Source organism: Symsagittifera roscoffensis, chromosome 10 (assembly GCF_963678635.1).
Source record: "Symsagittifera roscoffensis chromosome 10, txSymRosc1.1, whole genome shotgun sequence".
NCBI lineage: Eukaryota > Metazoa > Xenacoelomorpha > Acoela > Convolutidae > Symsagittifera > Symsagittifera roscoffensis.
Window position 1 is genome coordinate 6,819,818 of NC_087071.1, and position 24,142 is coordinate 6,843,959.

Genomic DNA, 24,142 nt, shown 5'->3' on the forward strand with positions numbered 1-24,142 from the left:
GAGATGATTTCTTTTTTCATGTGTGAAAAAAAGCGAAATTTGAACAAGATGTTAAAATGGTTTAATTTTTTGCAAATTTTTTTAACAAAACTTTGTAAAAGTAATCACCAGTTGTTTATTGAGTTTGATTTTTTGCAAAGTTTTGCAACAAGTTTTCAAAAAAAAAGTTTACCTTTGCAACCTTAGCAAAGAAATTTAATTACAAAACAAATTACAACAAACAAAACATTTACAAATTAAAGAGCTGTCGAGCAGCTGAGTTTTCAAAATTTTGCAAGTTCTCAATGGAGCGCAGAGCTGGTCCTGCCTCCATCACTGGTGGTTCGCTGACTGGAGTTCTTGGTTCAGAGAACCCCACATCTTCTTCGATGGTAATTGGTTGTCCACAAATCCATCTTCCCAAGGAAAGAGGAAATCGTCGAATGGTTGAGCCACATATCTAGAGTCAGGAGTTTCGGGGTAGTTCATTCCCACATGCTCGGCCACTTCCTCCATCATTTGCATTTCTCCAAGTTGGTTCTCTGTAAGGGGTACATGCGTTATATGATGTTCGTTGAAATCTCTGCGCATCACCTCCACCATGTGCCAGACTTGGATTGGGATGTCCATTGGTGCCAGAAAAACTCCACAACCTGTTTCTCGCACTTGGATTTGTACTAAATCAGCCGAAAATTCTACCGAGAAAATAAGGTTGTTGTTTTGCACTGAGAAGATCATTTTGAGCAAAATATTGTGAGGGAAGTTGAATAAGTGAATGTTAAGAGTAAAAACTAAATTTACAGTTGCGAGAGAAGAAGTTGACGGTGATTAAGTTGAAACTAAATTATTTGGAGCTGAGAGAGGAGGTCGTTGACGTTGGTTAAGTGGAAAATAAAATGATTTTGTCGTATCCAATCATACAAAAGTTTACCTTTTAAGGACTTAACCTTTCCAAAAAAGTTTAAAATTATACACAAAACAATAGCAAAAATAAATGACCAAATTTTGTTTGTTGAAAAATAAGAAATACTGCCGATATAAGTTAAAAAAAAGAAGAAAATTAAAAAAAGTAGCATTTCTACAAGTCTTCTCGTCAAATTACTTGAATTTTTTGTATATAATCGATGAAAAATTGCTGATCTTTGAGTAGATGGTCAAGTTCTTTGATTTTGATGTATGTTTGAGATGTAGGCAAATTTCAGTTTTCTTTTTATGGAATTCTTATAAAAAAGTGGTGTCCAATCGGAAAAAAAACTCCATTTTGGGTACTTTTAAAAATTGTCGTTTCCAAACCAAAAATGTTCATTTTTGTTCTAGTTGTCGTATCCAATCATACATAAGTTTACCTTTAAAGGACTTAAATTATCCAAAAAAGTTGAAAAAATATACACAAAACAATAGCAAAAATAAATGACCAAATTTTGTTTGTTGTAAAAATAAGAAATATTGCCGATATAAGTAAAAAAAGAAAAAAAATTAATAAAAGTAGCATCTCTACAAGTCTTCTCATCAATTTATTTGATTTTCCTATATATAATTGATGAAAAGTTGCTGATCTTTGAGTAAATAGTTAAGTTCTTTGATTTTGATGTAGGTTTGAGAGGATAGCTCGAAATTGATGAACTTTTCAAAGCAAATCTCTGGAAATCTGATTCCAAACCTGATCAAGCAAGATTTTGAACTTTGAAAATCTTTAAAGAAATGGAGAAATAAAAAAATTTGCTAGGGAGTTTTGACAAATTTTAGAGTTGGGTAGGGAAGAAAAAGAGTCTTTAGAATATTATTGTACGACTTTTTATTAACTTCAACTTTTCTAAAATAATTAAAATTTCTTTTCTAGTCAGGTGTAACTCAGCAGTAAGTTTATAGCTGAAATAAGCAATATGGGGATCAAAAATAAACCCTTTGACTGAGTAACTATCCCTAAAAAAGACCTTTACTTAGTCGGAGAACTCTATTTTGGACAATATAAACAATCAAAAATTTTTGAAAAAAGTAAGAATCTTCAATTATTTCATCAATAAAGCCATCACACGGAAAGTTTTCTTTTCTCTTTTAGAGTAGCTCGAGGAAGTTCAAAAGCTCTCAATTTACATTCTTCAAAAATGATTGTTTTTGATCCAAAGCTATGTCCAGAAACTGCTCAGTTCTGATTAGTTGAGAATTTTTATGGAAAAGTCTAGAACTTTCGAAGGAATGACGTAGGCAATGATGTCATTACAATAAAAGGAATGTTGCTTGGTTGTTGACGTCACTTCTATTTACAGAATGACGTCATTACCATTAAAAAAATGCGTAGGCTGTGACGTCACTTCTATTCGAAGAATGACGTCATTACCATAAAAAGATAATTGCGTAGGCGATTACGTCAATGTTAGTATAAAAACGCTTTTTTTATAGGGTTGATTCATTAATTTTCTTTGCCAATCAGAAACAGTCATTTGAGTTTTAATTCAATTTTTACATTTCGTTACTTAACAAAAAGAAAAAGTAAGCATTTTCATTCAATTGGTACTTTAAATTTTCAATTTTGGGACATTTCTAAATACCCGATTTTTTTAGAAAACGCTTGTCTTGAACCGAAACGAGAAAGTGAAGTGTGAGGACTGTGCTCACTAAAACAGGAGAGCTGACACTCCGAGACATCGAAAAAGATGTGAAAAAAGGAACATAAGGGTCCAAACTGTCTTTTTTATACAAAGAGCAAAGAGGAGACGGGTTATCATGTTTCGAAGAAGCATGCTCAACCAACTTCGAAGCTGGATTTGAAATATGCATTTAGTCAGATCCCGCTCAGTGATGAAGTAAGTTGTCAGTGCGACTCTAATATCGTTTGTGGGGAACAAACCGGCACGTATCGAATTAAAACTGGTTTTTATGGGCTAACAGACATGCCCAAAGAGCTCCAAAGAGCAATGGATAATACCCTTCAGGGTTTATCGGGAGTATTCTGTTTCTTGGACGATATTCTGATAGTATCGAAAGGATCGGTTATGGATCACAATATTCTTGTGGATAAAGTGATCACTCGTCTGGATGAAGAAGGTTTCGCTCTGAAATTATCAAAATGCAATTTTTCGATGAATCGGCTATCTTGGTTGGGTTACGACATTGATTCCGAGGGCTATAGGCCAAAACGTTCCAAAATTGACGCGGTTTTAGCTATAGAGCCTCCTAAGTTGCTAAAACAACTTCGTTTTCTTAGCCCTTCATTGAAAGCAAGAAACACAAGCAAGTTTGTGTGGGGGAGGACCAACAATCAGCTTTTATGAACATTTTGCAATTGATCGCAAATATCACAAAAATATATCATCATGACCAAAGTCGGACTACACGTGTAAAATGTGACGCCAGTCATAGTGGTTTGGAAGCAGCTTCAGATCAGGAAGTAGAAGAGGATGTTTGGGCTCCTATTGCGTTTGGGCTCCTTCGAGTTTTCTCAATGACCAGGAAAAGTAGTACAGTACGAACGAGTTGGAACTTCTAGCCATAGTATGGTCATGAGAGCATTTCCGTAATTATCTATTGGCTAATCATTTTGTTGTTCTAACGGATCATAAAGCGATTATTTCGGCTTTAAAGACCAATAGAGGTATTAAAACCATCAAACTCGTTTAACCAGATGGGCTGATTGAGTATTGCCTTTTGACTTTGATATTTTTCATATTTCCGGTTGTAAATTGTGAATAGTGGGTAATTTATCACGTTTTCCAACGTTTGAGGCGCCGCGGCCGAGTAGTTTCGATTAACAATATTTGGTTAAAAGTATTAATCGATTTTTCGATGCTTGCGATTTACTGGATGGTTGGGTTCGGGGTTGTTCATTATCAGAAGAATTATCAAAAGGATCACTCAATATCTCAGGAAACAATCAATTTTCCAATTTATCTGCTTCAATCAATTCAATCGAGTCAGTTGATTATTATCAGCTTCGGGCAATTTGTCCCGTTCGGGATAATTCGTTAGTTTCAATCAAGGACATTGGCTCTCAGTCGGTAGAGGGCGTCAATACTTGGGACATTCAAGTTACATCTCAGTGCACAAAGTCGGTAGAGGGCGACGGATATTTCACTTTTGGCTATATTGAAATATTTAAACATTTCAATGAGTTTGTCGTTTCTCCGCTAGAGGGCGTTAATATTTATTGTCAAAACTCTAACCTATCAGCTTTGAGCTGGTTTATTCATGTAATTGTCACTTTCTCAGCGTGGATCACAATTTATCTGCCAATTTTTCTCATTAGTTTGGATTTTCAGTACGGTAATTTGTGATTGGGGAATGTTATCTTCGTTCGTGGATTTTTTTGAGATTATCTCATTTAAAGTGATTATTGGTGTGTATTCGTGTTATTTGGTGGCCTTCCTTTTCAGACTGCTGTGATGGACACTAATGCTAACGATAGCTTCGAACAATTGCTCAATCATATTATTCCGTTAAAACAACATTGGTTTACATCAGATCGTGCTAGGCCGCGGTTTCGCGCGGGGCAGTGTGTCCAAAGAGGCTAACTACTTTACAGCGTGGTGCGGCATTGAAGGGTCAATACGCCCAAAAACTTGCCAATTTCAGGTCAAAGAAGCTCAGGAAAGCAAGACCAGTGGGTCGTAATGTGCACCCAGTTCAAAGTTTGGATGTTTTAAAATCATTAGTGGTCGCTCCGGACCAAAAATCGTTAACAGGCTTGGTGGACATTTTGGACTCCGACGTGCTGTCGGAACTTACGGATGAAGACCACAGTCAATGTCTGATGAAACGGGCGCTGATTAACCCGTGACTATGAGGGATTTTGTCGTATTGATTCATACTTGAAATCCTTTTGGCATTGTGCAGCGGTAGTTGATGGCTGTGTGGTCGTGGTTAATGGGATCGCTATTCCCAGTTGTCTCAGGAAACCTTTACTTGCTTGTCTACATCGGTCGCATGCGGGTCAGCTTGCCATGGTGGATGCAGCGCAGTACATATGGTGGCCTCGTATGCATCGGGATATTGTTCAATTATGTAAAGACTGTCCTCAGTGCACGAAGTTTGGTGGGAATTTGAAAGCGAATGCTTCATTTAACTCCACTAAACCTTTACCCTTTCTATCTGGTCCTAATGAAGAGCTTCAGCTCGACTTTGTGGGTCCGCTACTCGATTCTGTTAGTAACAGTTTTTTTTTCTACGTCGCGATCGAACGATACTCTAAATATCCGTCGGCTATGATTACACGTTCTAGGGAGGGTAGCAAGATAATTAAATTCCTTAAAACATATATTCAACAGCATAGTATCCCAAAATCAACCAAAACTGACCAGTATTCGGGTTTTAAGAACAAATTAGTTCAGGCCTTTTGTAAAGATAAAAACATTGCCCATTTTTTTCGACCGTTGGGGGATCATCGTGGTTGTGGTCTGGTGGAAAGGTCCATCCAAACCGTTAAGCTTATATGATACATATAGGAATATAATTGAGGATATTCGGGTAGCTAAAAATTCTGTTACTGGGGTTTCACTTTTGAACTACATTTTGGTCGTCCTCCGAATACGGAGTTATCTCTTGCGGCAGAGCGATTGTCTAGGCGCGTCAATTTAGATAACCAACAATTGGAGCGCGACCTACTAACCACGGAACAGCGTCGGGATCAGTGTGACAGACGACCTAGAATAAAGCTGGTTAAGAAAGGGCAATCTAGCCCGGCAGTGTCACTTTATTTTGGGGGACCAACGGAGTCAGTTGCTGACACACCTCACTATCGTTCGCTGGAGAGTCTGGCTCATTCTGCGAATCAATGGTTGTCATTGAAAAAGTCTTTATCGCACCAAGAGGGGGTCAAAACCCTTAGGACGTTGACAGAACGGAATCAAGTTCTCGCAGCTACACTTCGCTCTAATCTATCCGCTGGGACGCTCAGATTCCGGAACCAGATGCCAACTGAACATATTCGACCGTCTCAACCAAAACGTAACTTGGATTATTTAGTTTTGAATGAACCAAGTAAAGTTAAAAGTTTTAGGAAATTTCTTAATAGGAAATCTGGTCGAGAACTTTTCAAACCTCTTAAAGATAAAATTGTGAGGATTACTGGGTCTACATACATTAATGACAAGGGTAAGGTAGGTGATTAGAAGAAATCATCTTGCTGTACGCCTTAAGTCAACGAGTCTGTTTTTCAAGCAAGCAAGCAACACCTATCAAAAAGGGGCAAAAACTCCCCATTGTGTCATTATGTTCGGCCTCATTGTCGGAAGACAATCGACCTTTAAAGCCAACTAGTTCCCGACAGCGGATTTCGACTAAAACTGTGTCTGTACCTACTCGTCCGCAATTTCCGACTATGTTGTCTTCTTCTACGCCATCGCATACCGAAGTGTCATCGTCCAAATCGGAGCACAAATAAGCATCGGAGGCCCCAGGAGTTCAGGCTATTCCTTATACTCAGCAATCTACTCCAGTGATAGATTTGACGGCTTCTTCGTCTACATCAGGAAACCAAGTAGCGGAGGTTCCCATCAGTATTAAATCTAAGTCACCTTCTCCGACAAAAGATAAGCTGCTATCCTGCCTGGATCTTATCCCTATCTCCTCTGACGATGAGTCATTGGTTCCGAAACTACAAGAGTGTTCTTCATCCAATTTGGCAGCATCGGGTCTTACCACCCGGGATCTATCTGGTTTAGTTTCAGAGCCAGACGGGGATATCTCTTCATCATCGAGTTCATCCCGTATTTCATCTCGTCGGAAAAAGCAAACAACATTCTACGGCAACCCCATCAGACATTCTGTGAACGTTCATTTTGCCGTGGCTAGTCAGGTGCCAACTGTTCAAGTGGGGCATTCCCGGGTTATTCATCCCAATGAATCCGGGGGTTTTAGTAGAAAGTTTACCCGTTTTTCTAGCATCAGTTCAACAGACAACCCCTTATGATGGGCCGAAAAGTAAACTTCCTTGTTCTTTAAACCCTTTCGTCATTTATTTTCTCTAGTCATTTAAATTAATTTCAATACCTTTATCTAAATCTCATCTCCGTAAATGTTGTAAAACTTCTCCTAGTGCTGTACTTGTTCCAATGAAGTTTTTCGTTATCTGCAGTTCAGTCTACTGTTAGTTATTCGTATTTCAAGGAAATACAAATGTACGATTTGAATTTTCCCTAGAGGGGGAAATGTGGTGCGGTGCTGTCTAAATGTACTGTTATATGACGTCACTCTATTATTACGTTCTATGCTAGGTTGTTAATCTGCTATTAACTCTCAAGGTTGCTATCGACCTGTCAATCCATGCTCTAATTTTAGACAAGTTCGCTTAATCACTCTTATTCAATTTATGAAAGATTTAAGTTGAAATATCTAATTTGTCAAGACTTTGCTTACAACTTATCTATTATATAAAACAAAATGAATTGAGTCCTTAAGAAATCACAGAGTCCCTACTCAAACCTAATTAGAGTAGAGAACAGCAGTGCCGGTAAGACCCAGAAGTATGACGGAGGCAGCTGGCCTTATCACAGTATCGTCGGAGGATGATCTAGTGTTAGATACAAACATCATTTTAAAAGCTTTTGGCTATTTCTAACTCATCGCCAGGGTCGAGACCAACCAAGTCGATAGAAAGCCCCAAGAATTGAACAGCAGAATTCACAAGATATCAAGATGGGAATGAGTCTTCTTAGTGCAGAACCTCAACGGAAGTCTTATACGTTACGACGTGAAAGAGGTTACGGAGTCCTCGCTCTCATGTCTCACCAGAGGTGCTACTATTCTCATGTCAGCAGGGTAACTATTTTTGTCAGCAAAGCTAAGGGGAACAGTTTTTTTTTGCTCAAGAGGAGTGAAAAAACGGACCTTCAGAAAAAAGGAGAAAGTACAAATTACATATTTAACAATTATTGAAACAGTATCTTAGAAACTTTTGAGTTTGAATTTTTATATATTTTTGGTCACTAAAATTTTGAAGACGTGGAAGTGTGGTACGGTAAGAGGGCCGTCTCTTGAATGCTAAGGCTATGTGCTATGTTTACAGGTGAATTGCTACTCTAGGAGTTTAATTTCAGCGTGAATTGTATTTATCAAGGCCGGTACCTGCCAACCGAGTTAGCTTTTGGGTTTTTTTGCTAATATTACTCTCTTGATTCTGATGAAAGGATTAAGAACAACTATATTGAGTTTGGCATTGGCATATGATACCAATCTTCTTTGTATAAGTCTTCTTTAGAGTTGATTTCGTTTGGTGTCCCAGCTTTCTCAACAAAACGAACCAATGGAACATTTATTACCATGGGAATCGTAGATAGAACAAAACTTCTCAGTAGTCACTTTACGAGATTACCGCAACAAAAGAGTTTTGACGACCCACCACAACCACCATAAACCATTAATGAGGCCTAAAACCCAGCGGAAGAAGCCAATTGTGCCGCATGGGATCAGTGCGAAATCCACAAAATCGAATAACTCAATGAAAAAAGAAGGACGAAGGGCCCAAAACTGATCAAATTTATTCTTTCACAGTTCGCACTAAGAGATCAAATCACGATTAATTTTTCACTGGGAACAGAAAAAAGAAAAAAGTCATGCTCACGTAGATAACTATGCAATCAATTTTCGAGATTTCTACATTTTCTGCGAAACCCTTATTAGAAAAAATCACAAATATATTATTGAAACGCAAAGTTTTTACGATACTTCTAAATCAGATTGTGAAAAAATGGAAAATTTTTTTTGAGATTATTGGTCAAAACCGCCCAATTTGACCGGTCAATTCACAATTTGAAAGAAGCTGAGTGCATTCTCTTTTTCTTCAAAAAAATATTCAAAGACATACAGCGTGATCGTTGTATTCGATCAGGAAATCAACTGAGCATCCACTGAAGTGTGACATTCTTCATTAGAAAATCTATGTCACTGCTTCATCACTCCGGCAATAAATGGGTCTCTTGCCAACCTCAAATCCAAATTTTAACACGGGCCAGAAGCAATTTTTTGCATTGAAACTAAAACAAGAACCAAGGCTTTTGGTTCAGCGAAAGAGCAACAATGGGAACAGGACTAACCTAGGACGAAATTTCAAAAACAGACAAGACCAAATCAACCATGGTGAGTCAAATCATTTTACTCTTGCGGAAAGAGCTTTACTACTACTCATAATTCAACTTGCGGGACGAAAAATATATCATGCAAGAACAGCAAAAAAAATCACGGCGCCAAAATTTGTAACTATAGGAAATAATGTTGCGAAAATGGGCAACAATTTCAAATCCACAGCAGAAGGTTCAAGTTGTTTTGTAGCGACCGATAGCGAAACAGAGTTTTGGTTAGGAACATTTCACCAACAGTTGAATCTAGCAAATAGTCCCAAAACCCGCAAAAGTTCCGTCGAAACTTAGAAGTCGTTAATACAGCTTCCAGCTACATTAAGAACCAAATGCAAACAATGTACTTAACAAGTGAACAAATTGTTTTTAAAAATACAGTAGACATGAGTAGCCCCGTTTCCTTTATTAATTATTAAACTGCAGACATTTTCGTCAAATGCGTGCCAATGTGAAGTTTTGTTAATCTTGGAAACTACAGTGTTCAACTAAACTGCAAAAAAAAGAGTTATTAAGATTTTTGGCTTTTTGCTTATAACTGTGACTTTCATGTGCTGGCTTATGCAATCAGCAAAATTTTTCATACCGTAAACCAGAACCGGACGTTTTCTTGAGTTAGACCTATAAAACTATCTTATGGTGAAAATATTCCATTCAAAAGCTGTACATATATATTCGACGAAATTAAGCCCATGAACAGAATGATCCTTAGTATAAGAGATACTGCCACAATGGATGTTCTAAATCTTTACCAGAGTTGGTAGATCGAAGATCCAACAGATGCATTCAGTATTCGAAGAGCCATTAGTCCCAATCCAAGGGATGTGTCGCAAAGTATCCATCCACACACAATGCTTCCGAAAAATCATGAAGTGTATCAAATATATAAGAGGTTCGACAATTTGACACAAATTTCAACCAATCAAAACCAAGCTCAAGTTGTGGATGCATATATTAAGAAACTGCTGGTTAATTTATACACAATTTTGGACCAATGAGAAATGAGCAACTCATTTTATCGATGCACACCGCAAGATTGCGCTTTTAAATTTTGCACAGATCTGGAACATTTCAGCATATGGCACAAAACTAAACCACCTATCAAATACCTGTACTTTAGTTCAATCAATTCGTATTCATGGCTGCGATATATTGAAACCAATTGTATCATAATGTCAATATTGCGCCGATATCTGTTAATTCAACTGTAGAATGATATTCAACTGCAAAAGATATGTCGAATGGAACCAAAAGGCAATCAAAGGACGACTGCTTCCGAATAATCAAACTACAATTATGAATAGCGTCTATCCAATCTCTCCAAACTATTTCAGAGACGAAGAGCCATGCCACCAAGAAGAATGTCATCAGTCAAAACAATTAGCGAATCGGACAATCAAGGTACGCAACGATTAATGCAAATTTTTGCCTCTTCCCGATTTAACAGGATATCGAGACGCCTATCATTTCAGTTAACTGGTCGCTGAAGACACGACCCTCATTTGGGCCAAAAACAAGGACAAAGAAGGATGCGCCAGAATAGGCCCGTTGATCAAACAATTTTGGAATTCGGCAGAGATGATGGTTGACGGTACATTATCGACGACTGGATTGCGACTTATTGTGCAAGTCTGACCCGTTTGCTTAACTGCACCCCGAAAAAGATGCAAATGCACATAGTCCAAAACTTTTGTTCGCGTCCTAGCAAATAACTCAGACTCATAGACCAAAAATTTGTTGTAGCCGAGAATTCATAGAGAAGTTGTGAATTTATGAAAAAGCAGCAACGCTTTTAATTAGAATCTATAGCAAAAACACCCGTTCTGTACACACAAAACTCTTCCGCTGTTCAGTTATCTCCATGACGAACTCCAATTAGATTACGCCGGGCCATTATCAGATGGTTCAGCAATTCAGGTTTATATATTGCTAGCTACCGACTGGTTCTCCAAATATTCATCAGCTATGCTAACCAGGTAGACTGAAGCCGACATCTAGAGAGGGATCTTTTGAGAGCGGATGACAGAAGAGAAACGTGTGACAGCAAATCACGAATCAAACTGTTAAAAAAATGTTACCAGAGTAGCCCACATATTGTGGGTAAGTCCCTGGAACAATTGTCAAATTCATGCAACAAGTTTATTGTCTGAAACAGTCCCGGGAACAACTGGCAAAGTAAACCAACAAGTGGATGGTCTGAAAAAACAACATGTCACATGAAGCGAGATGCCGAACCCTGCGTACACTAAGAGATCGGATCCAGTTTATAGCAGCCTCAATCGGAAATCAATTGAAAGTCAGGAACGCTAAGGCTCGTTTCTGACCCAGCGAAGCAAGCCGCCTCGAAGTCGAAAAGTAAACTTGAGTCCCTACCTTTATCTAATCCGTATTCGGTAGAAGTTTACAGAGAGGTAGCAACGGAAAATCGGGAAAACAGCTAACTTAACGTTAATGGGACAAAAAAGCCAACATTAAGTCAGGGAAAGTCATTAGAAAGGACTAGAAAAGTTAGTTCCATTCACAATCTAGGGAAGCCACGGAAGATTGCGCCCAAAGCAGCCACAACAAGTACACCAGCTCATACGTCCCCCGCAGCAATTTCAAAAGTGGACCTCATTAGATCATCTTCCAGCTACAGCGGGATAATCAAAACGCCAGTAGCAAACTAGTCCCCAGTCACCCAATTTTTTTTTTAGAAAAATGAGCTCTTATCTCGACCAGAGTAAACATCAGTCAGGCCAAAAAAATCAGGAAAGTAACGAAGTATTCACAACTGGCCAATTCCTAGTATCCTCGGAGGATGATATAGTGTTAAGGACCCAACAAAAACGCCTTTTTGACTTTTTCTAAGTATACTCCGGACTCGAGTTCAACAAAGTCGACACAACGCCACAAAAATTCACACCAGATCTAGCAGAAAACCAAGATTGGATAGAGTGTTCTTAGTCCAGTTCCTCAGGTCTTAGCAAGAAACAGAAATTTTTCTACGGAAAACCGGAAAACCACGTTGTGAAGGAAGTTACGGAATCTCGCTGCCGTTTTTTGCCACAGGCGCAACCATTCCCGTTTCGGCAGGGGAAGTTTCTTCGTCGTCAATGCTAAAGAGAACAGTTTGTGTGTTCAAGAGAATTGAAAAAACGGACATGTAGAACAAGAGAAAGAACAAATAACATAATTAAATGCATTTATAATAGTATTACTGACATTTTTCTTTTGTTATCTTATAATTAGCACATAGTCATAGCACCTGATATCTGGAGTGCTAAGACTATGTGCTATTTTTGCAGACGAAGAGCTAATCCATGAATTTTGTTTTTGAATGAATTTTAATAGACAAGATCGGAACCTGCAGACCGAATTAGTCTTTTGTTTTGAGTGTGAATATCACTCTTCTGATTCTGATGAAAGAATGCAGACTAATTTTACTGAACATTGCGTGTTGAAGCAGTTCAATCTCCTTTTGTGCGCGTCAATCTCCAAGATTATAAAAAAAACGGTTTTTAAACACTTTAATTAATGAGTATTTTCTCGGCAAAATAACTCCGGAAATATAACGGAAATTTGAAAATATAACGATAATTTTAACAAACTTTATCATCGGTAACATCGGCCACAAAAACTGCATAAATCAAAGCAAGCTGCAAAAATGGCCAGTATTTGTCCTTGAGACAAATTGCTCTTTTTAAAGGTCAGCCTTAATCAAGGCTGAACCAAATTAGAGCGAAAAGACGGTTAAAATCGGTTTTGGGGGGACCGAACCTGGTTACGGGGCATCCCATCAGGTTCGGTGCACATTCGAGTTCTAGAAAGGAAATGACCTAGTCGGGATTCGAACCGGCGCCGAACCCGCCGGGACGCACCATGTATACGCTTGGCTACTGTCCCTGTATGTATTTACTTTTATATGCATTTATACTCTCGCACATTTACATTTGCGCTGCAACACCTTTGTATCAGACTTTATTGGAGTCAGAGAGCGTACCAATTGACATTCTTCATGGCGCAGTCAGCAGGGGGGTAACACCGTTCTGGTCCATACCAACAACGGAATCTTTATTATCCACGGATTCGCAAATAGAACAGTTTTATTAGCGGTAAACCTAAGAGATTACCGCAACAATGACACTTTACTGAGCGATCCAGTAGAAGTTTTTGACGACACACCACAACGACTAGAAAGAAAAGAAGTGGTCATTTAAGCCAATAACGACACGACAGATCGATCGAACTAGCTATGAACCTAGAGCAAATGAACGCTCATATCTACCAAAATCAAAATAGATGGTTAAAAAAATCAACCTTTCAGAGCTGTTAATTGTCGCTGAGCAAATCATGGATGCGGAAAATTGCAGGAAAATCTTGTTCACTTCTCTCGCCTTGAAAACGTTTTTAGCCAACTTTCACATATCAGAAAGTATACGGGTTTTTATCGTTTTAAAACAATTTTTATGGCCTCACAGATTGCCCAAAGAATTCCAGAAAGCAGTGGACATTGCGCTACAGAAAATCAAAAGCGTAATCTGTTTTCTAATTGATATAGTCATTGTATCAAAAAGATCGATAGAAGACCTTAATGAAATTGTTTAGATTGTTTTTATTAGGTTACGCAGTTTTCCCTTCAACTTTCAAAATGTGATTTTTTTGTAATTCGTTTTTTACTGTTGGGTTTTTATATCGACGATTACAGTTACCAACCTAAAGTATCAGAAACACAAGCAGTCTTAGAGTTTCAGTTTCCTCGCACTTCAAAGCAACTCCGTTCTCAATTTCTCCTAGAGTTCTTCGCTAACCTTCAAATGATGTCGGAGTAATTCAGATATTTGTTGAAATTGAGCAAAAAAAGAAGTCCACTGGTGGATTGCAACAACAAAACGGCTTTGAAGAATCTCTCAACTTTATTTCTAACATCACAAAAATGCATCACTATGACCGGAAAAAGAGGTCTAGAGTTTAATGCGATGCCAGCAGTAGTTGTCTTGGAGCGGCACCGGAACTGGAACTAACAGATTTCACTTGGGTCCCGGTTTTTTTTCGCCGCTAGATTCTTGAACATCCAGAAAAAGAAAACTGCACCTTGAATTAGCAGTGCTAGCCATAGTATGGTCGTGCGAAAACATCCAATCTGAAATAATTGGGAGTAAACTCGAGGTCCATAACGACCACAATAGTATCAGCTATTCAGACAAACAGAGGCATGAAGTCCAGTCAATCACGTCCCATAAGATGAGCAAACAGATTAATCCCGTTCGACTTTTTTTACCCATATTTCCCAATACTGGATAAATTATCTCGGCATTGAAAGCCCTCAGCCCTCGACGTGTCAAAATATGTGTCAAGAAGACATATGGATCAAAGTTTTAAGGTAAAATAAACTGCCATTAGTATAGTCTGCACAACCGGACTCGGCCACCAAATAAGCCATACCGACCGACCTAACCCATATAGCTGAAAAAACGCTTAAATCCCTCGCATTTTTACTCAGAGTGGTTATTTTGGAGCGCTCTCTAAAATATCAAACTATTAAGAAAAAGATTCTGCAATTAGTCAAAGAATTTACTTAAAAAACTGAGTATAAGCTTGTGAAAAAATAAATATGACGATAACACCAAATGATTTTTTTCAAATGGGTGGCGAGGTTCTTGAACCCCACTGAAACAAAATACTCTGCTAATTCTAAACATCAAACTCCAGACTCCCTCGTATGAATCCGCGCTCAGTTTAACAACCAGACCTTCACAGGAAAGATGTTTAATCCAGCACTTCAACCCTCTCTTGTCGTTGAAATGTTTCCCGATGGAAGATCAACAAAACAAAGACACAAACGAGAAGAAAACGATCCACAATTCGATCTCATTTCAATTAGATACTGGAAGAAAGAAACTGCTCGAAAGTTTTTGTATGAAACAAACAAAACACTTTATTCCTAAAAAACTTCAAAAATTTTAAGCAAATTCCAGATGGGGGCAACCTATTCAGAGTTTCATTCGTTGCGTCACGCTCCATATCTTTCGTATTGAAAACAGGGGTAGATTCAGGGGGCGGGGGTGGGGGTGGAGGCGTACCCTCTTCTTCTCATGGATTCGACCCCTACCGACCCAAAGGGTCCCCGGTTGTACTATTTAGAGATATCCAGATTTGATGACAGACCCTAAACACTTTAAAGCCTGTTTGGCCTGTTTTTTTTTAAATTTCGCCTGCGGCACAGAAAATTTGACCAAAACGGGGTCTTTGTATTGATTTGGGAGAGCTCGGAAACTCAATTTGGTCGACCTGTAAAAAGATCGACAAAATTGACAACCCAATAAACACCCCCTCCCCCCTCCCCCCCCCCCCCAACCTCCCCCTCGAGAAAATTCTAGATTCACCCCTGATTGAAAATGATTATAAATTCCCAAATTATAAGCCCTGATTTTTCACAGTCAGAAATTTTGATACCTTAATATCGAAAACTTTTTCCCATTAACCTCGTTTTTCACAATATTTTGTTAGGATATATTGAGACCAAGAAACTAACAAAAGATTAAGACCAGTTTTGGACTGAGAATTTGCACGAAACTATCCGGCCGAACATTGAATATCATGACGAACAGACGTTGTACTTAATCTGACAAGACTCTGAGATAGCGGCAACCATCGATCAAATCACCATGAAAAAAAAATTGCTCGGAATGTTTAAGCAAAAAAAATAGAAAAAAAACTAATAGGAAAAAAAAGTCGTAACCCCCCAAAAAAACTTTGTGACATTAATTTATGCGACAAATATCCTTCAAAAACTGAAAGTTCTTCTAAAGTACCGAAAAAATAGATGCTTGCCTTCGTATGGAGGAGGTGGTATCATGAAGGCAATTATGGGCCTCACTGGCAAGTTTGAAACTCGGATACGCTCATCGAAGCTAGTTTGATGGCTGCGACACTGTCGCACCGGACACTTCTGTTCTGTTCTTTTCTCTAGCTTCTCGGCGCATATGAGGCAGATGCAATGTCCACAAGGTAGTTCAGGGGTCTGTCCTGTCAGTTTGATCCCACAGTCGGGACACTCGAGGGGTGATTGTGAACATGGACTGCTAGTTTGATTCCCCGATGCAGACTCCATTTTTTCAAAATAGATAGTCTTCAATTGTAGATAAGGATAATAGGGTAAAATGAGCGCAAACTGTCCATCTAAAAAGCAAAAAAAGTTCTTCTTTCAGAAGTATCAGCCAAAAAATTACCTATTTTTCCTTTGAAAGTCAGAAATTTAAGCATTAAAATTGACGCAACTATATATATGATACTGAATATTTGCATTAATTGTTTTTAAAAACTTTTTCTAAGTGTGTGTTTGTTTTCTTTTCTTCGTTCAGTCAAAACATTGAGGTAACCTAAATTTTTTTCATTGGTTCCCTTTGTTCCATTTACTATAACTTAAGTATGTTTTAAGTGGAATATGTCTGATCAGTTAGCTAGCTTATTGCTTTTATTACACACAATTATCCTCTGAAAATCGCTTCGTAGTCTACTCTAGTATACTTCCGAATAAGATAATTCCGCCTGCTTATTTTCAGCGTGAAAAGTGGAAGCAGCAGCTGGCAGCTTCGACCAACAGATTTATAGTTGCATTTAGAAACACATTGAGCCCAACTACTTTTCTGGCTAGAAAAAAATGGTCAAAAAAATGCCATTCAAAACTTGCCTGAAAAGTCTAAGCTTTAAAACTTTCAACAATTTGTTACACCGAAAAATTAAGACTGGAATAGCATAGTCGGATACATTATACTAAAAAGATTACATCAAAGATAAGATTGATTAGATGTTCAAAATAACTGAATTACCGGGTTGACAAAAATGCTAATCATACAATTTTCATATATGAAAAAATGCTAGTCATGCACTTTGGCTGCAACTCCCCAAGTGCAAAAAATTTCCTGAAAGGTCAATGATTAGTGTTTTTTCGTCCATGGAACTTGTATAACTAGCATTTTTTCATGAACCAAAAAAAAGGTTTTGTTAAAATTTACTTTCTCGAACGTTTTTTACTCCCGCATTGGAGTTCCATGAACAAAAATCGATTATAATTGAGTTTCACTGCCAGTGTCCAAAAAAGGGAAAAAATTGATTACAATCAATTAAAAATGAATTATAATGTTACTATTTTTCGAGGAAACAAAATTCGTTCTTAATCCATTATAATCGATTTTTTTTACTCTTGTGGACACTCAACTATAATCGGTTTTTCTCACTTTGTTCAGATGTGAATTCCAATGCACATAAAATCTTTTCTACGTTTTAAATTAAGGTTGGTGATTTTTGATTTTTTGAAAAGTTTGATAATTTTGTTTCTTTTTTCATGTTACTAATAGCTGAAATTTGTTCCTTTCAACAATTGCCCACTGGAATTCCCTCCAATGTTTGCCATTTTGCCCCTTTGTACCCTTACACCCGCAATCCACCAACTGAAACAATGCCAACCCTGCCCCCCCCCCCTTCAACCAAATGAATCCCTTCCGCAACCCACCCCCCCCCCCCGCACACCACACACACCCACATTCACCATACATCAACCGGACCAGAGGGTGGAGGGGGATTCAAGTGGATGGGGGGTTGTTGGTTCAGATGTGGGGCCGGGTGACTCAGATAGGGCGGAGTGGTTCAGCGTGGGGGGTCCCAGCAGGCCAGGTGGGGGGGGGGGGGGTTCAAGTGTGGGGGGAGCAAAGAGGCAAACGATAGAATGGGGGTTGTAAGGAAGCAAAGAGCCAAATGTACACTCCCTTTGCAAAGATTTTTGCATTACTCATTGGTTAAATGCAGAAATTGTTGCAAAATTTTGCACGACACGAAACAAAAACAAAGTGGAAAAAAATCCATTTTAATATGGTTTTGTACTTGTTTTATAAACCATTACAATGGATTTCAAATGAATTATAATGCATAATGCTTTTGCCAGAAAAAATTGATTCAAATCAACTTTTTTGTCCAATTTTGTTTTCTAAGCCTAACATGGGAATCGATCATATTGACAATGTTTTAGACAGCAAAAATTCATTATAATCATTTTTTTTCTTTTTTTTATATGCGGGATGTGTTTCCGACCGAACGCAAGCGACAAAAATCATTGTTCACTCAAAACTAGAGTCACCAAAGATTTGATCGTCATGCATTTTTAATGCATCGGAAACGACCTGAATTTTGCAAGGTTTTTCTTACACAAATGAAATACTGAAAGCATCAAACTTTTAAGTTTTGGCAAAAACTAGCAAAGATGATTTTTTTAATTGTCAGACGTTGATCAAGGCAATCTGCTTGCGCAAAAATAGTTGATTTTTTGATCATGCAGACCCAGCAATGAACTTTCGAACAATTTTAAGTTACACCATTTTCTAAATTGGCTAAAAAATTGCCAAGGCAAGGTATTCAAGCGACGAAACTTTGAAATACTTAAAATGATTTCGTAGGCCGAATCTATTAGCAAAATTTGAAGTTTTCTGAGAAAATATTCAAGCAATGAATTATTCCAAGTATTTTCACAGAGCAAATCAATTCGAGAAAAAATGGTTTTTCTCAGCAAAGCAAGCTATACAATCCACAAAACTTCGAAAAACTTCCGTTCAATTCATAGAGCGAATTGGATCTCGAAATATTCAAACTTTTCTTTTCAAGCTATATAACTTTGATTCAATTCGGCTCACAAAAAATAGGTTTTTCTTCGGCAAACTACAGAAACTATTAAAAAATCAAAATATTTTATAGACCGAGTCGATTTGCGAAAATTATAAGTTATTCTAAGCAAGCTATTCCAGCCATGAAATAATTTAAGTTATTTCATAGAGCGAATCGGTTGGCAAAAGTTTGAAAAGTTCTAAGCAAGCTACGATACTTGAAAAATTTCAAGAGATTTCATAGACCAAATTGTTCATAAAAACTCTTTTTAAGCAAACTATTCCATTCAAGAAACTTTGAAATGTTTCAAATTATTTCATCCACCGAATCGCTTCGTAAAAAAGTTGAGTTTTGTTAAGCAAGTTTTTTGAGCTATGAAATAAATGAAATTATCTGGTAAATCGAATCAATTTGGGAAATTTTAAAGTTTTTATAAACAAGCCATTCAAATTTTGAAATGCTTCAATTTGATTCAAAGACCAAATCGGTTTTAACTTTTTCTCAGCAACTTTTTCATAAAATAGTTCACGTTATCTCATGGAGCGATTCGGGTCACGAAAAACTCATGTTTCTTCTAAACAAGTTTTTTAGGCTATGAAACAATTCAAATCGGTTTACGAAAAAGTTTTTTTTTTCTAAGCAAGCTATGAAATATGTCACGTTTTTTCATAGACAGAGTCGGTTCGTAAGAAAGTCTTAAGTTTTTCTAATCAAGCTACTCAATCCAAGAACCATTGAAAAACTTCGAGATATTTCACACACCGAATCGACTCGCAAAAGTTTCAAATTTTATGTACAAGTTATTCAAGCTATGAAAACGTAGATAATTCAGTAGACTGAATTGTTCGTAAAAAGTTCGTATTGTTCAAATTACAGCTATGAAAAATTTTCCAGTTGTTTCGCACATCTATCCTTACTATAACAAACGATCCTTGTAATCAACTTATTGTCCTTATTTAGAACTAATGATCCTTATGTCTAACTAATGATCCCTATGTATAACTAAGGATCCCTAAATATAAGCAATGAACTTATATAGAATTAAGATCCTTATGTCTTTATCAAGATCCCTATATCCATATAGATAACTAATCATCAATATGTATAATTACTGATCACTATGTAAAACTATTGATGTTTATGTCTAACTAATTATCTCTATGTATAGTTAATAATCCTTATTTGGAACTGATAATCTCTATATAGAAGGAAGATCACTTTGTAAAATAAATGATTCCTATGTATAACTAATGATACCTATTTAGAACTAACGATCCCTTTTTGGAACTAATAATCTCTATGTTAATTAATGAACCCTGTAGAGGAACATTGATTGATATGTAAAATTAAGGATCCCTATGCAGAACTGTTGATCCCTATTTAGAACTAATGATCCCTATGTAGAACTAGTGATCCCGATTTAGAACTAACGATCCCTATGAAGAAATAATTATCTCAACGATGAACTACTGATCCCTATTCAAAACTAATAACCCTCATGTCTAACTAGTGATCCCTATGTAACACTAATTATCCCTATGTAGAACTAAAGATGCCGGTGTAGATTTAATCATCCTTATGTAGAGCTATTGATCCTTATGTCTAACTAAAGATCCGTATGTATAACTCAGGATCCCTTTATACAACTCATGAACTTATTCAGAACTATTGATCTTTATTTCTAAATAATCATCCCTATAGATAAACATTGATCCCTAGCTATAACTAAAGATCCCTATGTAAAACTAATGATCCTTATGTTTAACTATTGATCCCTATATATAACTAATGATCCTTATTTAGAACAAATGTTGCCTAGCTAAAACTAGTGATCGCTATATAAGACCAACATCCTTATGTCTAACTAATATATCTATGAAAAAATAATGTTCCCAATTTAGAACTAATGATCCCTATGTATAAGTAAGGATCCGTATGTGGAACTAATGACTCTTATGACTAAGTAACGGTCCTATGAATAACTAATGATCCCTATAAAGAACTAATGATCTCGATGTAGAACTAATTATCCCTATGTAGAACTAAGGATCCCTATGTAAAACTAATGACCCTTATGACTAAGTAATGGTCCTATGAATAACTAATGATCCCTATAAAGAACTAATGATCTTTATGAAGAACCAATGGTCCCTATTTAGAAATATTGATCCCTAAGTAGAAATAATGATCCCAGTGTAGAACTAATGATCCCTACGTAGAAATAGTTGTCCCTGTGTAGAACTAAAATTGCATAACAAAACTAAAGACCCCTTTGTAGAATAGAATTAACTGTCCCTATGTCTAACTAATTTATGACCTTGTTAAGCACCATCTATCCTTATATCTAGTTTATGATCCCTATAGATAAATACCCATCCCATATTTAAAAACCATGATCAATATGTGGAACTAATGATCCCTATATAGAACTAATGATCCCGATGTATAACTAATGATCCCTAGCTAAAACTAATGATCCCTTTGTAAAACTAATACTCCTTACGTCTAACTAATCATCTTTATTTATAACTAATGGTCCTTATTTAGAAAAAAAATATTCCTTTCAGAACTAATGATCCCTATGTAGAACTAACGATCTCTATGTAGAACTAATGACTACTATAGAGAACTAATGATCCTTACGAAGAACTAATGGTCCTCAAGTAGAATTAATGATCCAAATGTAGAACTAATGATCTTTATGTCGAAGTAGTTGTCCCTATGTAGATCTAAAATTACATAACAAAACTCAACATCCTAGTCATAACAAAACTATCCCTATGTCTAACTAATTATCACTAGGTATAAATCACGATACTTTTATAGAAAAAAATATCCTCTACTAGAAAAAATGATCATCATGTCTAAATAATGAGCCCCATGTAAAACTTATGGTCTGTAAGATACCTATTTATGAGCACTGACCTTGTTTAGATTTAGTGAGTTCTACCTATAACTAATGCTCTCTATGTGAAACGAATATTCCCAGTGTCTAAATAACGATCCTTATGTATAACTAATGATCTATATACAACTAGAAGTCTGTAAATAGAAAAATTGATGCTGATGCCCAACTTATGATCCTATGTATAACAAATGATCCTTTGTATAAACAATGATTGTGATAAGTAGAAAACAATTACATTGTATGACTAACGATCCATCTGTGAAATTAAGGATTAAGTATATTTGATGATCGCTATGTCTAACTAATTATCCCGATAAATATAAATATTACCAAAGATCCATGCGTATGATTCCTGATGCCGATGTCTAGCTAATTGTTCATCTTTATATATAACTAATGCAGCTACAAAAATGATCAATTTCTGCCGGTAAATAAGATCCTTATATCTTATTAAAGATCTTCATGTCAAACTAATAATCCCATGTAGACTTCATGATCCCTATGCCTAAGTAATTATCCCTATGTATACTTAATGATCTCTATGTCTAATAAATGATCCCTATGCACAAAAAGATATCCTTTTGTCTAGTTAATGATCAGTATCTCTAATTATTGATCCATATACATCATAAAAGATATCTATGTCTAAATATTGATGCTTATGTATAGTTTTTAAATCACTTTGTCTAACTAATGATCCATATGCATAATAGAGAATCCTTAGGTCTAACCAACGAATTACTAATAATACGTATATGAAACGTATGATCATCTGTATACGTAAAGATCCGTTCCCTTTATAGAACTGATGATCCTAATTTCTAACTAAGGATCCCTATCTGGAACAGAAAATCCCTGTGTATAATTCACGATACCGATGTCTAACTATTGTTTCTATGTGAACTGATGATTCTTCAATATAGATAAGGACCCTAATGTAAATTGAAGATGTATATCGATAACTAGGATCCGTATATCTAGTTTTTGATCCCTATACATAAATAATGATCTTTACATAAAACAAACACAATGTCAAACTAATGATCCTTAATTAGATTTAGTTGTCCTCATGTCTTGCCATTGAATAGTATGTATAACTAAGATTTCTTATGTAAAATTAATGAATTTTAATTAGAACTGGTGAGCCAATGTCTAAATAAAGATTCTTTGAAACAATGGTAATCTCTAAGTATAAATGATGAACCCTATAAAATATGATGATACACTGTTTCTAACTAATGATCCTTGCATTTAACTATTGAAAACTATTTATAAAAATAATTCCTATGTATAACTAAGAATCCCTGTGTATGATTCATAATGCTTATGTCTAACTAATAATCTTATGAAAAATTGGTAATCAAAAATACAACTAATGATTCCTATGTAGAACTAGGTATCTTTATGTCTACAAGTGGTCCCTATCTACAACTAATGAATCCTATGTATATTCAATGATACTTGTGTCTAACTTTTGAACCCTATGTAGAAAAAATGAGCCCTGTGTATAATTCATCGTGCCAATGTTTGACCAAAGATCTTATGTAAAATCCTGTCTTTATATATATACATAATGCCCCCCTATGAAAATTGGTGATACTCTATTTCTAATTAATAGTTTTACATATACCTTATGATCCTTATGTTTAACTAATGATCCTGATGTTTAACTAATGATCCTTTTGTCTAACTTGTGAACTCTATCCAAAATTAATGATCCCTCTGTATATATCGCTTATGTAGAAATATCGATCCCTGTGTTAAAATCATAGTGCCAATGTCTAACTAACGATCCAATGAAAACTTGGTGTTCTTTATACATAAAAATCGATGATAACCTGTATTTAACTAATTATCCCTACTATAACTTATGATCCTTTTGCTTAATTCATGATCCCTTTGCTTAACTAATGATCATTTTGCATAACTAATGATCCTTGTGTTTAACAAAAGAACCAAGAACCTTATCCATAACTATTGACTCCTATGTTTAATTAAAGATCCCTTTGTAGAACTAATCTTGCTTTTGTATAAATCATACTGCCAATGTCTAATTAACAATCCTTTGAAAAATTGGTGATCTTTATATAGATAAAAAATGACCCCCATAAAATTTGATGATCCCTATATCTAACTAATGATCCTTAACTATAACTAATGAAACCTATCTATAACCATTGATTCCTATGTATAACAACATCCCTAAGCAGAACCAATGATAGTTGTGTATAAATCATACTTGCCAATGTCTAACTAACGATCCAATGAAAACTTGGTAATATTTATACAAAAAAATGACCCCTATAAAATTGATGATTACCTATATCTAACTAATTACACCTACATATAACTGATGATCCTTGTGTCTAACTAATGAACCCTATCTATAACTATTGATTCCTATGTATAGCTAAAGATTCCTATGTAGAACTAATAATCCCTGTGTACAATTCATAGTGCCAAGGTTTAGTTAACAATCCTATGAAAAGTTGGTGATCTTTTTAATAAATAATGAACCCTATAAAAATTGATGAAATCCTATGCCTAACTAATG

At 36.3% G+C, this 24,142-nt stretch overlaps 1 protein-coding gene across 3 annotated transcripts in view; it reads right to left on the reverse strand.

Moving 5' to 3' along the window:
- Positions 1-24,142, reverse strand: part of LOC134855355 (uncharacterized) — a 65,662-nt gene that overhangs the window by 16,739 nt on the left and 24,781 nt on the right. For all 3 annotated transcript variants that reach the window (XM_063871854.1, XM_063871855.1, XM_063871853.1), the window contains exon 2: positions 15,858-16,205. In XM_063871854.1, the coding sequence (XP_063727924.1) occupies positions 15,858-16,137 (280 nt within the window). In that variant the 5' untranslated portion in view covers positions 16,138-16,205. The remainder of the gene's footprint in view (positions 1-15,857; positions 16,206-24,142) is intronic.